The 16476-nt window shown below is 44.6% G+C and overlaps 1 protein-coding gene across 1 annotated transcript in view; it reads left to right on the plus strand.

The window, feature by feature from the left end:
* LOC139402041 (CREB-binding protein-like) overlaps positions 1-16476 on the plus strand; it is a gene marked incomplete at its 5' end in the record, with an annotated part of 62328 nt that overhangs the window by 38832 nt on the left and 7020 nt on the right. Inside the window, 9 exons of the mRNA XM_071146093.1 lie at positions 1531-1649; positions 2073-2312; positions 8898-8986; positions 10336-10416; positions 10834-10890; positions 12117-12194; positions 12288-12355; positions 12526-12676; positions 13046-13192. Of these exons, the coding sequence (XP_071002194.1) occupies positions 1531-1649; positions 2073-2312; positions 8898-8986; positions 10336-10416; positions 10834-10890; positions 12117-12194; positions 12288-12355; positions 12526-12676; positions 13046-13192 (1030 nt within the window). The remainder of the gene's footprint in view (positions 1-1530; positions 1650-2072; positions 2313-8897; positions 8987-10335; positions 10417-10833; positions 10891-12116; positions 12195-12287; positions 12356-12525; positions 12677-13045; positions 13193-16476) is intronic.

The following is a 16476-nucleotide window of genomic DNA, read 5'->3' on the forward strand; positions in this document are numbered from 1 at the left end:
ATCCAGTTAAGTGAGCTCTTTAGAGGAGAGGTGCTGTGATTCAATATGTTCTGTTTGTAAAGCTAAGAGAGTAACCTCTGGCAGAGTATTCCACCATGAGACGGCTCTATGCAGAACTGAGCGATGCATTCAATGTGTTTTTGGTTTGGGTGCTGTGATTCAATATGTTCTGTTTGTAAAGCTAAGAGAGTAACCTCTGGCAGAGTATTCCACCATGAGACGGCTCTATGCATAACTGAGCGATGCATTCAATGTGTTTTTGGTTTGGGTGCTGTGATTCAATATGTTCTGTTTGTAAAGCTAAGAGAGTAACCTCTGGCAGAGTATTCCACCATGAGACGGCTCTATGCAGAACTGAGCGATGCATTCAATGTGTTTTTGGTTTGGGTGCTGTGATTCAATATGTTCTGTTTGTAAAGCTAAGAGAGTAACCTCTGGCAGAGTATTCCACCATGAGACGGCTCTATGCAGAACTGAGCGATGCATTCAATGTGTTTTTGGTTTGGGTGCTGTGATTCAATATGTTCTGTTTGTAAAGCTAAGAGAGTAACCTCTGGCAGAGTATTCCACCATGAGACGGCTCTATGCATAACTGAGCGATGCATTCAATGTGTTTTTGGTTTGGGTGCTGTGATTCAATATGTTCTGTTTGTAAAGCTAAGAGAGTAACCTCTGGCAGAGTATTCCACCATGAGACGGCTCTATGCATAACTGAGCGATGCATTCAATGTGTTTTTGGTTTGGGTGCTGTGATTCAATATGTTCTGTTTGTAAAGCTAAGAGAGTAACCTCTGGCAGAGTATTCCACCATGAGACGGCTCTATGCATAACTGAGCGATGCATTCAATGTGTTTTTGGTTTGGGTGCTGTGATTCAATATGTTCTGTTTGTAAAGCTAAGAGAGTAACCTCTGGCAGAGTATTCCACCATGAGACGGCTCTATGCAGAACTGAGCGATGCATTCAATGTGTTTTTGGTTTGGGTGCTGTGATGAAACTCATGGTGGCATGTCTGTTTTGTAGTGTATGCAATAGATTATACTAGTGGTTAGTATTCAACACGTTTCTTAAAAAGACTAGAAGATAATTAGTACATTTCTCCTCAACCATGAGACTATCATGCATGTTGTTGATATTTGTTCTGTGTGTGCTGTTCTGAGCCAGCTGCAACTTTGCCAGGTCTTTCTTTGCTGCACTGGACCGTATTACCGGACAGTAATCAAGATGAGATGAGACCAGAGCCTGAACAACTAGGAAAAGTTGACCTTTGTGTCAAAAACACAGCATCTTTTTACAACACATACCTCTCTCCCCATCTTCACAACAACTCTGTCAATATGACTTGACCATGATAACTGACCCTGTGGAGAGACTGAAGCGTTCTGAATGTCAGATAGAAATAGAATAAATAGTCTTCACGATGTCCCTTTTCCACATGACAGATTATACTTTTTGTTCTTCATGATAGATTTCTATGATGTTGTACATGATTCATTTGAATAGAGCCCTGACCGCTCTGTCCTTGCTGCAGTCTTTAAGCCAGAGGAGCTGCGCCAGGCCCTGATGCCCACACTAGAGGCCCTCTACAGACAGGACCCAGAGTCTCTGCCCTTCAGACAGCCTGTTGACCCCATGCTGCTGGGCATCCCCGTGAGTACACACATACTCATGTACATACACTCAGATAGTCGTTCACCCTGAGAGTCTCTCTCTTGATTGGTTATGCCTAGTCATGTATTGATATGAAAACAAATGACAAATTAACTCGTTACTCAGTTCTATGCAGATCTCATAGATCTAGCCGAGGCTCAATAAGGATTAAGGATCTCTCTCATAACCATGTCCATATCATTCTGGTCAGAGCTATCAGTGAAGCTCTCACAATATCAGTGAAGCTCTCACAATATCAGTGAAGCTCTCACAATATCAGTGAAGCTCTCACAATATCAGTGAACCTGTCGCTCACAGCCACATTTCATTGATTGTCCTGAAGCTTGGTAGCGAATGATAAGGCACCATTAACTCAGTACCACTTAACTCTCTTCTAACCATTCCCCTCCTCCCCCCCTTCAGGACTACTTTGACATAGTGAAGAAACCTATGGACCTGTCCACTATAAAGCGTAAGCTGGACACAGGTCAGTACCAGGAACCCTGGCAGTATGTGGAAGACATCTGGGTCATGTTCAACAACGCCTGGATCTACAACCGCAAGACGTCCCGCGTCTACAAGTACTGCTCCAAGCTGGCCGAGGTGTTTGAGCTGGAGATAGACCCCGTCATGGTCAGCCTGGGCTACTGCTGTGGCAGGAAGGTGAGATGATGGGAGGGAAGGAGGAGAGATGGAGAGATGTTAGTGGAGGAAAGAGAAGGAGTAGAGCGGGAGGTTAGTGGTGTTTGAGCTGGAGATAGACCCTGTCATGGTCAGCCTGGGCTACTGCTGTGGCAGGAAGGTGAGATGATGGGAGGGAAGGAGGAGAGATGGAGAGATGTTAGTGGAGGAAAGAGAAGGAGTAGAGCGGGAGGTTAGTGGTGTTTGAGCTGGAGATAGACCCTGTCATGGTCAGCCTGGGCTACTGCTGTGGCAGGAAGGTGAGATGATGGGAGGGAAGGAGGAGAGATGGAGAGATGTTAGTGGAGGAAAGAGAAGGAGTAGAGCGGGAGGTTAGTGGTGTTTGAGCTGGAGATAGACCCTGTCATGGTCAGCCTGGGCTACTGCTGTGGCAGGAAGGTGAGATGATGGGAGGGAAGGAGGAAAGATGGAGAGATGTTAGTGGAGGAAAGAGAAGGAGTAGAGCGGGAGGTTAGTGGTGTTTGAGCTGGAGATAGACCCTGTCATGGTCAGCCTGGGCTACTGCTGTGGCAGGAAGGTGAGATGATGGGAGGGAAGGAGGAGAGATGGAGAGATGTTAGTGGAGGAAAGAGAAGGAGTAGAGCGGGAGGTTAGTGGTGTTTGAGCTGGAGATAGACCCTGTCATGGTCAGCCTGGGCTACTGCTGTGGCAGGAAGGTGAGATGATGGGAGGGAAGGAGGAGAGATGGAGAGATGTTAGTGGAGGAAAGAGAAGGAGTAGAGCGGGAGGTTAGTGGTGTTTGAGCTGGAGATAGACCCTGTCATGGTCAGCCTGGGCTACTGCTGTGGCAGGAAGGTGAGATGATGGGAGGGAAGGAGGAGAGATGGAGAGATGTTAGTGGAGGAAAGAGAAGGAGTAGAGCGGGAGGTTAGTGGTGTTTGAGCTGGAGATAGACCCTGTCATGGTCAGCCTGGGCTACTGCTGTGGCAGGAAGGTGAGATGATGGGAGGGAAGGAGGAGAGATGGAGAGATGTTAGTGGAGGAAAGAGAAGGAGTAGAGCGGGAGGTTAGTGGTGTTTGAGCTGGAGATAGACCCCGTCATGGTCAGCCTGGGCTACTGCTGTGGCAGGAAGGTGAGATGATGGGAGGGAAGGAGGAGAGATGGAGAGATGTTAGTGGAGGAAAGAGAAGGAGTAGAGCGGGAGGTTAGTGGTGTTTGAGCTGGAGATAGACCCCGTCATGGTCAGCCTGGGCTACTGCTGTGGCAGGAAGGTGAGATGATGGGAGGGAAGGAGGAGAGATGGAGAGATGTTAGTGGAGGAAAGAGAAGGAGTAGAGCGGGAGGTTAGTGGTGTTTGAGCTGGAGATAGACCCTGTCATGGTCAGCCTGGGCTACTGCTGTGGCAGGAAGGTGAGATGATGGGAGGGAAGGAGGAGAGATGGAGAGATGTTAGTGGAGGAAAGAGAAGGAGTAGAGCGGGAGGTTAGTGGTGTTTGAGCTGGAGATAGACCCCGTCATGGTCAGCCTGGGCTACTGCTGTGGCAGGAAGGTGAGATGATGGGAGGGAAGGAGGAGAGATGGAGAGATGTTAGTGGAGGAAAGAGAAGGAGTAGAGCGGGAGGTTAGTGGTGTTTGAGCTGGAGATAGACCCCGTCATGGTCAGCCTGGGCTACTGCTGTGGCAGGAAGGTGAGATGATGGGAGGGAAGGAGGAGAGATGGAGAGATGTTAGTGGAGGAAAGAGAAGGAGTAGAGCGGGAGGTTAGTGGTGTTTGAGCTGGAGATAGACCCTGTCATGGTCAGCCTGGGCTACTGCTGTGGCAGGAAGGTGAGATGATGGGAGGGAAGGAGGAGAGATGGAGAGATGTTAGTGGAGGAAAGAGAAGGAGTAGAGCGGGAGGTTAGTGGTGTTTGAGCTGGAGATAGACCCCGTCATGGTCAGCCTGGGCTACTGCTGCGGCAGGAAGGTGAGATGATGGGAGGGAAGGAGGAGAGATGGAGAGATGTTAGTGGAGGAAAGAGAAGGAGTAGAGCGGGAGGTTAGTGGTGTTTGAGCTGGAGATAGACCCTGTCATGGTCAGCCTGGGCTACTGCTGCGGCAGGAAGGTGAGATGATGGGAGGGAAGGAGGAGAGATGGAGAGATGTTAGTGGAGGAAAGAGAAGGAGTAGAGCGGGAGGTTAGTGGTGTTTGAGCTGGAGATAGACCCTGTCATGGTCAGCCTGGGCTACTGCTGCGGCAGGAAGGTGAGATGATGGGAGGGAAGGAGGAGAGATGGAGAGATGTTAGTGGAGGAAAGAGAAGGAGTAGAGCGGGAGGTTAGTGGTGTTTGAGCTGGAGATAGACCCTGTCATGGTCAGCCTGGGCTACTGCTGTGGCAGGAAGGTGAGATGATGGGAGGGAAGGAGGAGAGATGGAGAGATGTTAGTGGAGGAAAGAGAAGGAGTAGAGCGGGAGGTTAGTGGTGTTTGAGCTGGAGATAGACCCTGTCATGGTCAGCCTGGGCTACTGCTGTGGCAGGAAGGTGAGATGATGGGAGGGAAGGAGGAGAGATGGAGAGATGTTAGTGGAGGAAAGAGAAGGAGTAGAGCGGGAGGTTAGTGGTGTTTGAGCTGGAGATAGACCCTGTCATGGTCAGCCTGGGCTACTGCTGTGGCAGGAAGGTGAGATGATGGGAGGGAAGGAAGAGTAATGGAGAGAAGGTGGAAGGGAGACTACAAGTTTTGTGATCTGGAGAAACTCTCAGCTCTAATGGTAGGTTATTGTTAGGGCCAGGAGAAACTCTCAGCTCTAACTGTAGGTTATCGTTAGGGCCAGGAGAAACTCAGCTCTAATTGTATGTTATCGTTAGGGCCAGGAGAAACTCTCAGCTCTAACTGTAGGTTATCGTTAGGGCCAGGAGAAACTCAGCTCTAATTGTATGTTATCGTTAGGGCCAGGAGAAACTCTCAGCTCTAATTGTATGTTATCGTTAGGGCCAGGAGAAACTCAGCTCTAATTGTAGGTTATCGTTAGGGCCAGGAGAAACTCTCAGCTCTAACTGTAGGTTATCGTTAGGGCCAGGAGAAACTCAGCTCTAATTGTATGTTATCGTTAGGGCCAGGAGAAACTCTCAGCTCTAACTGTAGGTTATCGTGAGGGCCAGGAGAAACTCAGCTCTAATTGTAGGTTATCGTTAGGGCCAGGAGAAACTCTCAGCTCTAACTGTAGGTTATCGTTAGGGCCAGGAGAAACTCTCAGCTCTAATTGTATGTTATCGTTAGGGCCAGGAGAAACTCTCAGCTCTAATTGTAGGTTATCGTTAGGGCCAGGAGAAACTCTCAGCTCTAATTGTATGTTATCGCTAGGGCCAGGAGAAACTCTCAGCTCTAATTGTAGGTTATCGTTAGGGCCAGGAGAAACTCTCAGCTCTAACTGTAGGTTATCGTTAGGGCCAGGAGAAACTCTCAGCTCTAATTGTATGTTATCGTGAGGGCCAGGAGAAACTCTCAGCTCTAATTGTATGTTATCGTTAGGGCGAGGAGAAACTCTCAGCTCCAACTGTAGGTTATCGTGAGGGCCAGGAGTTACCTAAATAGGAAGAACTTGTGTCCCTTGATATACGGGTTTGTTAGCCAGGTTTGGGCTGTTGACGCCCTCAAGGTGGGAAACCATGGCACATTGCTGCTGATGACCTACAGTGCATTCAAAAAGTTTTCAGACCCCGTTTCCACATTTTTTTTACGTTACAGCCTTATTCTAAAATGGATTAAATAAATAAAAATCCTTCTAGATCTAAACACAACACCCTATAATTACAAAGCAAAAACAGTTTTTTTTATATATATATAAAAATTAAAAAAAAACTGATACCTTATTTACATAAGTATTCAAACCCTTGTCTGAGACTTGAAATTGAGCTCAGGTACATCCTGTTTCCATTGATCATCCTTGAGATGTTTCTACAACTTGATTGGAGTCCACCTGTGGTAAATTCAATTGATTGGACATGATTTGGAAAGGCACACACCTGTCTATATAAGGTCCCACAGTTGACAGTGCATGTCAGAGCAAAAACCAAGCCGTGAGGTCGAAGGAATTGCCCGTAGAGCTCTGAGACAGGATTGTGTCGAGGCACAAATCTGGGGAAGGGTACCAAAACAATTCAGTGGCCTCCATCATTCTTAAATGGAAGAAGTTTGGAACCACCAAGACTCTTCCTAGAGCTGGCCACTCGGCCAAACTGAGCAATTGGGGGAGAAGGGCCTTTGAGGGACGTGACCAAGAACCCGATGGTCACTCTGACAGAGTTCCTCTGGAGATTGGAGAATCAATACATTTTTTCATTCAAAATAATTATAATTAGCCAGAAGAAAGCCCTTCTTACATCAGCTGATGCCACAAAGTGCTGTACAGAAACCCAACCTAAAACCCCAAACAGCAAGCAATGCAGGTGTAGAAGCATGGTGGCTAGGAAAAACTCCCTAGAAAGGCCAGAACCTAGGAAAAAACAGAGGGAACCAGGCTATGAGGGGTGGCCAGTCCTCTTCTGGCTGTGCCGGGTGGAGATTATAACAGAACATGGCCAAGATGTTCAAATCTTCATAGATGACCAGCAGGGTCAAATAATAATAATCACAGTGGTTGTAGAGGGGGCAACAGGTCAGCACCTCAGGAGTAAATGTCAGTTGGCTTTTCATAGCCGATCATTCAGAGTATCTCTACCGCTCCTGCTGTCTCTAGAGAGTTGAAAACAGCAGGTCCGGGACAAGGTAGCACTTCCGGTGAACAGATCAGGGTTCCATAGCCGCAGGCAGAACAGTTGAAACTGGAGCAGCAGCAAGGACTCATCAGGCCAGGTAGTCCTGAGGCATGGCCCTAGGGCTCAGAGAGGATAAATACTCCAGACATAAGACTGACCCTAGCCCCCCGACACAAACTATTGCAGCATAAATACTGGAGGCTGAGACGGGAGGGGTCGGGAAACAATGTGGCCCCGTCCGACGATACACCCATCTTTGCCTCGATCCTGACTAGCCTCCCAGACCATGAGAAACAAGATTCTTTGGTCTGATGAAACCAAAATTGAAGTCTTTGGCCTGAATGCCAAGTGTCATATCTGGAGGAAACCTGGCACCATCCCTACGGTGAAGCATGTTGGTGGCAGCATCATGCTGTGGGAGCGTTTTTTTATTTTCAGCAGCAGGGACTGGGAGACTTGTCAGGATCGAGGCAAAGATGTACAGAGCAAAGTACAGAGAGATCCTTGATGAAAACCTGCTCAGGACCTCAGAGTGGGGTGAAGGTTCACCTTCCAACAGGACAATGACCCTAAGCACACAACCAAGACAACGCAGGAGTGGCTTCAGGACAAGTCTCTGAATGTCCTTGAGTGGCCCAGCCAGAGCCCGGATTTCAACCCGATTGAACATCTCTGTAGAGACCTGAAAATAGCTGTGCAGTGACGCTCCCCATCCAACCTGACAGAGCTTGAGAGGATCTGCAGAGAAGAATGGGAGAAACTCGCAAATATAGGTGTGCCAAGCTTGTAGCGTCACCTAAGACTGAAGGCTGTAATCGCTGCCAGAGGTGCTTCTACAAAGTACTGAGTAAAGGGTCTGAATAATTTTGTAAATGTGACGTTTTTTTTGCAAGAATGTCTGAACCTGTTTTTGCTTTGTCATTATGGGGTAGGGTGTGTCGATTGATGAGGGGGAAAAAACAATCTATTTTAGAATAAGACTGTAACGTAACAATGTGGATCAAGTCAAGGGGTCTGAATATTTTACGTCATTTAAGAGGATACAATGCCCTGCCATTCTAATCAGGTTTTACTGGTCACATACACATATTTAGTGGATGCTTGTGTTCCTAGCGCCAACAATGCAGTACTATCTTAACAATACACACAATCTAAAAGTAAAATAATGGAATGGAGAAATATATGAATATTAGATAGAGCAATGTCGGAGTGGCATTGACTAAAATACAGTAGAATAGAATACAGTATATACATATGAGATGAGTAAAGCAGTATGTCATCATTATTTGAACTTGATTAAAGTGACTAGTGTTCCATTAGTAAAGTGGCCAGTGATTCCAAGTCTATGTATATAGGGCAGCAGCCTCTAAGGTGCAGGGTTGAGTAACCGGGTTGGAAGTTGGTTAGTGATGGTATTTAAGTCTGAAATGACACGACAAGAAACATCCCTAACCCCTCCAGACATGCATAACCATGCGCTGCTGTGTTTACTGTGTGACAGACAGACACCTGTATGACCCCATGGCTAGATGGTCCTTATAAAGATTGAAACACTTGACTTAACATGATGAGCCTTTTGACTTCCTGTCGTACTTGTGACACTGAGTGTGCTTCCCAAATGGCACTCTATTCCCTATGTAGTGCACTATGCCCTATGGGCCCTGGTTAAAAAATAATGTATACTACATAGGGAATAGAGTGCCCTTTGGGATGTAAGCCTGAGACTATACGTACCAGTGAAAGGGGAACTTTCAGAGGAACACTAGGTTTTAATTTGGGAGAATCTGTGGACAGGACTGACCTGGCTGAATGCTAGACAGTGTAGAAGTGGATTCACTAACCCTTTCTCCCTGTGTTCCTCCACAGTTTGAGTTCTCACCCCAGACCCTCTGCTGCTATGGCAAGCAGCTGTGCACCATCTCCAGAGACGGAACCTACTTCAGCTACCAGAACAGGTAAGTCCACACTCCTGGTGGGGGGGTGGGGGGTGTTGTAAGTAGGCAGGGCAGGTGAAGGAAAGGGGGAGATGGAGAGAGAAGGGGAATAGGATTGTGCTCTCACAGTACATTGTAATGTTAGTTCAGGTACATGTAAAACAATGAATAATTATGATGAGAGTATTCTAAGAGGGTATTTCACCAGAGGGATGGTGCGTACTGGATACTGGAAGGGTTACATGTTGTTAAAAGTAGTGTAGCCTACATTGACAGGATCTTCAGGTTTCCCTTCAAGCCCGATGTGCTGCAATATCAGCACCACTGCTCCCCCTGCTGTTCACACATTGCTATTGCACTTCAGTAGCTCCAAATATTGCGGATGCATTGCAGTTGCATGTAGTGGAGTTAATCTGAACTCAGCGCAGTGAAGCTCGTTAGGGTTAACTACTCTATCCCTTCTGGAAGCACGTTGATGCATTTTACACTAGTTATTTACCCACATTACCCACATTTTTAAAAGTAATTTCAACAAAAATTGTTATGAAAAGTTCCAAAGACAAGCAGAGGTGATCCATATGTCTGTGTGTTCTGTGTGCATCCCTCTCTCCCCTACATCACCAGGGCTGGCATTCACTCCAACAGTCTCCCAACTGACATCATCATATCAATCATATCATATGCCTGCGCATTACTAAAGCTTTACGTGGAGAAGTAGTGGAACTTAGTAGTTCAGCGAAGTGGTTATACTTAGTAGTATGGATATTCAGATGTACTAATGATTTACTTTGCTTATGTTAACATTCATGTTCCTCCCATCAACATGGTTAGTGTTCCTGTGTCATTTCAGTATGCTTGTATGAGAAGATGTGTGAATGACTGTCATGACCATTCTCATGGTGACTAACCTGTGTTCTACCTTCACTCTGCCCTGTCCTCTTGTCTCTGTCCTCTGTCTTTCTGTCCTCTTGACTCTGTCCTCTGTCTTTCTGTCCTCTTGACTCTGTCCTCTGTCTTTCTGTCATCTTGTCTGTCCTCTGTCTTTCTGTCCTCTTGTCTCTTTCCTCTGTCTTTCTGTCATCTTGTCTCTGTCCTCTTGTCTCTGTCCTCTGTCTTTCTGTCATCTTGTCTCTGTCCTGTCTTTCTGTCCTCTTGTCTCTGTCCTCTGCCTTTCTGTCCTCTTGTCTCTGTCCTGTCTTTCTGTCCTCTTGTCTCTGTCCTCTGTCCTCTGCCTGTGTTATGCTTTGCCATTCTGACAACCATTTCTGCAACTCATTCTGCCACACGTGTGCCGGCTTGCCAACTTTCCCTGTGCTTCTGCTACTGTGTGCCCGCTCTAGCTCACCCAAATATGGCCTTGTTGCCGACAGGTATCACTTTTGTGAGAAGTGCTTCAACGAGATCCAGGGCAATAGCGTCACCCTGGGAGACGACCCGGCACAGCCACAGACGTAAGTTCGTGGTGGAATCTGTGGTAACGTTTTCATGTCAATACATTGAAAAAACACTGGGAAACAATGCTCTGTTTGATTTGGATTAGTTCCGTAGTTTTTATATTTTTTACCATATTCTGGAGCGAATCCTAACTTTCACTTAACTTGAATTTTCATCAATACATGACTAAGTGAACATTTTGTTAGTGGATGTAACCGCCCTTAAGTCTCCACTGATTCCATCTTTCCTTGGTGGATATCCTTAGTCCATGATTATAAATACTGGTCCAGAAGTGGTAGGCTTAGCTAATTATAGTCAAAGCTTATGAAAAAAGGGAATCTGTATTCGTATGAGTGGGCTGCGTGTTGGGGGCGTTGGCTGTAGAGTATCAGAACTGATTCTAACTGGTCGTCCGTTGTCTCTCTGTCCTCCAGTATGATATCTAAAGACCAGTTTGAAAAGAAGAAAAATGACATGTTGGATCCAGAACCGTGAGTATTGGTGTACCTTACCGTTTCAAACTGTTTACGTTTAATGGGGATTTAGCCCTTTTCATTCTGCTTTAAAGCTTCTAAATCCGTTGGCGACGAGCCGTCATGTACAGTATGCATCACAGTATGCACAGTATGCACAGTATGCATCACAGTATGCACAGTATGCATCACAGTATGCACAGTATGCATCACAGATCACAGTATGCATCACAGTATGCATCACAGTATGCATCACAGTATGCATCACAGTGTGCATCACAGTGTGCATCACAGTATGTACAGTATGCATCACAGTATGCATCACAGTATGTACAGTATGCATCACAGTATGTACAGTATGCATCACAGTATGCACAGTATGCATCACAGTATGTACAGTATACATCACAGTATGTACAGTATGCATCACAGTACTAGCTTTATTTGGACCATTTAAAAACACTAATCAGCCACACAAGTGGATACACTGCATTTAAAATACCGGAGGATGAAAGTCTTGTCCTGAGCTGAGAGATCTGTCAAACAAAGAAATTAAAATGAATAACCATTGATGGTGAATAGTGTATTGTCTCTTGAACCTGTCCCTCGCTTTTCCCATTCGATCACGGAGCGTGAGATGACCTCCCCAAGTACATGGGCAATGGTGGCTGCAAAAGTGTTTTGAATTAGGTGACAATTCTAACTGATATTTTATGTAACTAGATTCATTACTATCAGTCACTGACATTTTCCACTACATTTTTAAAGGGTGTATACCAAGGTTCGGGGTCAATTCCATTTCAATCGTGAATTTTAATGAATTGAAGTCACTTCCTGAATTGACCCCCAACTCTTGTACATACAGTTGTCCAACGCATTAGTATTTTGTCTCACGCCCATATGTCAGTCAACTGTTGTATCTATTACCCACTCTGCAGTATCTGTGAACAAGCAAGTCTCCTCTTGGAGACCATATGTCAGTCAACTGTTGTATCTATTACCCACTCTGCAGTATCTGTGAACAAGCAAGTCTCTTCTTGGAGACCATATGTCAGTCAACTGTTGTATCTATTACCCACTCTGCAGTATCTGTGAACAAGCAAGTCTCCTCTTGGAGACCATATGTCAGTCAACTGTTGTATCTATTACCCACTCTGCAGTATCTGTGAACAAGCAAGTCTCCTCTTGGAGACCGAGGTGTTGGTGTACCTTCTCTGACCAGCCTTCTCTCTCTCCTCACACAGGTTTGTTGAATGTAAAGACTGTGGACGAAAGATGCACCAGATCTGTGTGCTGCATTATGATGTCATCTGGCCATCGGGGTAAGCCTCATGTACCCTGAACAGACCAACGGCCCCGTGTGTCTTCTGATCACTGTTTCTGACTGTCTATTTGACACTTCCACTTTCCCTCAGCTTCATTTGCGACATCTGTCTGAAGAAGTCCGGCAAGACGAGGAAAGAGAACAAGTTCGCTGCCAAAAGTAAGTTTGAGATTGTGTTGAATAATTGTGGCGATCCGAGTGGATCCACCATTGTAGACGTGTGATGGAAGTTATTTCAGTAACTTGTGATGAGGATGTGAGGTTTGATATGACCTGCATCTGTATAACCTGTAGGACAACTGAAGAATTTGATGTTATCTGTCTCACAGGGCTACAGACGACGAGGTTGGGCATGTACATCGAGGACCGGGTGAATAAGTACTTGAAGAGGCAGAACCACCCTGAGGCCGGGGAGGTGTTTGTACGGGTGGTGGCTAGCTCCGACAAAAATGTTGAAATCAAACCTGGCATGAAATCTAGGTAAGGAAGGACTGCAGCTGCTCCAACAGTGAAATGGCCCCTCATCAATACTTTTTAAACCAGTTTATTGAACATGTTGAGAAAGATGTTCATTGAGGATTATTCTAATAAAGTTGTCTTCCAAGAGTTGCTCCAATATGTTTTTCATCTTCAGTTTGCTCCTTTGTTCATGCACCTTGGTTGGAAAGCGATGGCGCGGTAGTGTTCTTGATAGTGCTGAGGAGATTCTGTGGCAGAAGGCGTCTACACCGTTAATGATGAGTGACGTTCCCTGTGGTTGTGGATGTGGAGATTTCTCCCTTACTAGTAAAAGCACTATATAAATGTTTCATTCACTAATGAATTGATTAACTGTGTTTGTCTCCCCAGGTTTGTGGACTCGGGTGAAATGCAGGAGACCTTCCCTTACAGAACCAAAGCACTTTTTGCATTTGAGGAGATTGACGGTGTGGACGTGTGTTTCTTCGGGATGCACGTCCAGGAGTACGGTTCCGAGTGCGCCTTCCCCAACACCAGGTAACACTTTATAACGTAGTGATAACACAACATAATACACTTCTTAACAGTAATACACTCCTTCCCCAACACCAGGTAACACTTTATAACGTAGTGATAACACAACATAATACACTTCTTAACAGTAATACACTCCTTCCCAACACCAGGTAACACTTTATAACGTAGTGATAACACAACATAATACACTTCTTAACAGTAATACACTCCTTCCCAACACCAGGTAACACTTTATAACGTAGTGATAACACAACATAATACACTTCTTAACAGTAATACACTCGTCCCCAACACCAGGTAACACTTTATAACGTAGTGATAACACAACATAATACACCTAACAGTAATACACTCCTTCCCAACACCAGGTAACACTTTATAACGTAGTAATAACACAACATAATACACTTCTTAACAGTAATACACTCCTTCCCCAACACCAGGTAACACTTTATAACGTAGTAATAACACAACATAATACACTTCTTAACAGTAATACACTCCTTCCCAACACCAGGTAACACTTTATAACGTAGTAATAACACAACATAATACACTTCTTAACAGTAATACACTCCTTCCCAACACCAGGTAACACTTTATAACGTAGTGATAACACAACATAATACACTTCTTAACAGTAATACACTCCTTCCCCAACACCAGGTAACACTTTATAACGTAGTAATAACACAACATAATACACTTCTTAACAGTAATACACTCCTTCCCAACACCAGGTAACACTTTATAACGTAGTGATAACACAACATAATACACCTAACAGTAATACACTCCTTCCCAACACCAGGTAACACTTTATAACGTAGTGATAACACAACATAATACACTTAACAGTAATACACTCCTTCCCAACACCAGGTAACACTTTATAACGTAGTGATAACACAACATAATACACTTCATAACAGTAATACACTCCTTCCCAACACCAGGTAACACTTTATAACGTAGTAATAACACAACATAATACACCTAACAGTAGTACACTCCTTCCCAACACCAGGTAACACTTTATAACGTAGTGATAACACAACATAATACACCTAACAGTAATACACTCCTTCCCAACACCAGGTAACACTTTATAACGTAGTAATAACACAACATAATACACTTAACAGTAATACACTCCTTCCCAACACCAGGTAACACTTTATAACGTAGTGATAACACAACATAATACACCTAACAGTAATACACTCCTTCCCAACACCAGGTAACACTTTATAACGTAGTAATAACACAACATAATACACCTAACAGTAATACACTCCTTCCCAACACCAGGTAACACTTTATAACGTAGTGATAACACAACATAATACACCTAACAGTAATACACTCCTTCCCAACACCAGGTAACACTTTATAACGTAGTGATAACACAACATAATACACTTAACAGTAATACACTCCTTCCCAACACCAGGTAACACTTTATAACGTAGTGATAACACAACATAATACACCTAACAGTAATACACTCCTTCCCCAACACCAGGTAACACTTTATAACGTAGTGATAACACAACATAATACACCTAACAGTAATACACTCCTTCCCAACACCAGGTAACACTTTATAACGTAGTGATAACACAACATAATACACCTAACAGTAATACACTCCTTCCCAACACCAGGTAACACTTTATAACGTAGTAATAACACAACATAATACACTTCTTAACAGTAATACACTCCTTCCCCAACACCAGGTAACACTTTATAACGTAGTGATAACACAACATAATACACCTAACAGTAATACACTCCTTCCCAACACCAGGTAACACTTTATAACGTAGTAATAACACAACATAATACACTTCTTAACAGTAATACACTCCTTCCCCAACACCAGGTAACACTTTATAACGTAGTGATAACACAACATAATACACTTCTTAACAGTAATACACTCGTCCCCAACACCAGGTAACACTTTATAACGTAGTGATAACACAACATAATACACTTCTTAACAGTAATACACTCGTCCCCAACACCAGGTAACACTTTATAACGTAGTGATAACACAACATTATACACTTCTTAACAGTAATACACTCCTTCCCAACACCAGGTAACACTTTATAACGTAGTGATAACACAACATAATACACTTCTTAACAGTAATACATTCCTTCCCAACACCAGGTAACACTTTATAACGTAGTGATAACACAACATTATACACTTCTTAACAGTAATACACTCCTTCCCAACACCAGGTAACACTTTATAACGTAGTAATAACACAACATAATACACTTCTTAACAGTAATACACTCCTTCCCAACACCAGGTAACACTTTATAACGTAGTGATAACACAACATAATACACTCCTTCCCAACACCAGGTAACACTATATAACGTAGTGATAACACAACATAATACACTTCTTAACAGTAATACACTCCTTCCCAACACCAGGTAACACTATAACGTAGTGATAACACAACATAATACACTTCTTAACAGTAATACATTCCTTCCCAACACCAGGTAACTTACACTTCAGAACGAGGATGATGATAATATAAACTCAGCAAAAAAAGAAGCATCCTCTCACTGTCAACTGCGTTTATTTTCAGCTTAACATGTGTAAATATTTGTATGAACATAAGATTCAACAACTGAGATATAAACTGAACAAGTTCCACAGACATGTGACTAACAGAAATGGAATAATGTGTCCCTGAACAAAGAGGGGGGTCAAAAGTAACAGTCAGTATCTGGTTTGGCCACCAGCTGCATTAAGCACTGCGGTGCATCTCCTCCTCATGGACTGCACCAGATTTGCCAGTTATTGCTGTGAGATGTTACCCCACTCTTCTACCAAGGCACCTGCAAGTTCCCGGACATTTCTGGGGGGAATGGCCCTAGCCCTCTCAGTCCGGTGACGCTGACACATCGCCCCAGACCATGACGGACACTCCACCTCCAAATCGATCCGGCTCCAGAGTACAGGCCTCGGTGTAACGCTCATTTCTTTGACAATAAACGCATATCTGACCATCACCCCTGGTGAAACAGACACCGCTGCTGTCTGGTCCAGCGACAGTGGGTTTGTGCCCATAGACGATGTTGTTGCCGGTGATGTCTGGTGAGGACCTGCCTTACAACAGGCCTACAAGCCCTCAGTCCAGCCTCTCTCAGCCTATTGCAGACAGTCTGAGCACTGATGGAAGGATTGTGCGTTCCTGGTGTAACTCAGGCAGTTGCTGTTGCCATCCTGTACCTGTCCTGCAGGTG

The sequence above is a fragment of the Oncorhynchus clarkii genome, unplaced genomic scaffold (genome assembly GCF_045791955.1).
Source record: "Oncorhynchus clarkii lewisi isolate Uvic-CL-2024 unplaced genomic scaffold, UVic_Ocla_1.0 unplaced_contig_558_pilon_pilon, whole genome shotgun sequence".
In the NCBI taxonomy this organism is placed as follows: Eukaryota; Metazoa; Chordata; class Actinopteri; order Salmoniformes; family Salmonidae; genus Oncorhynchus; species Oncorhynchus clarkii.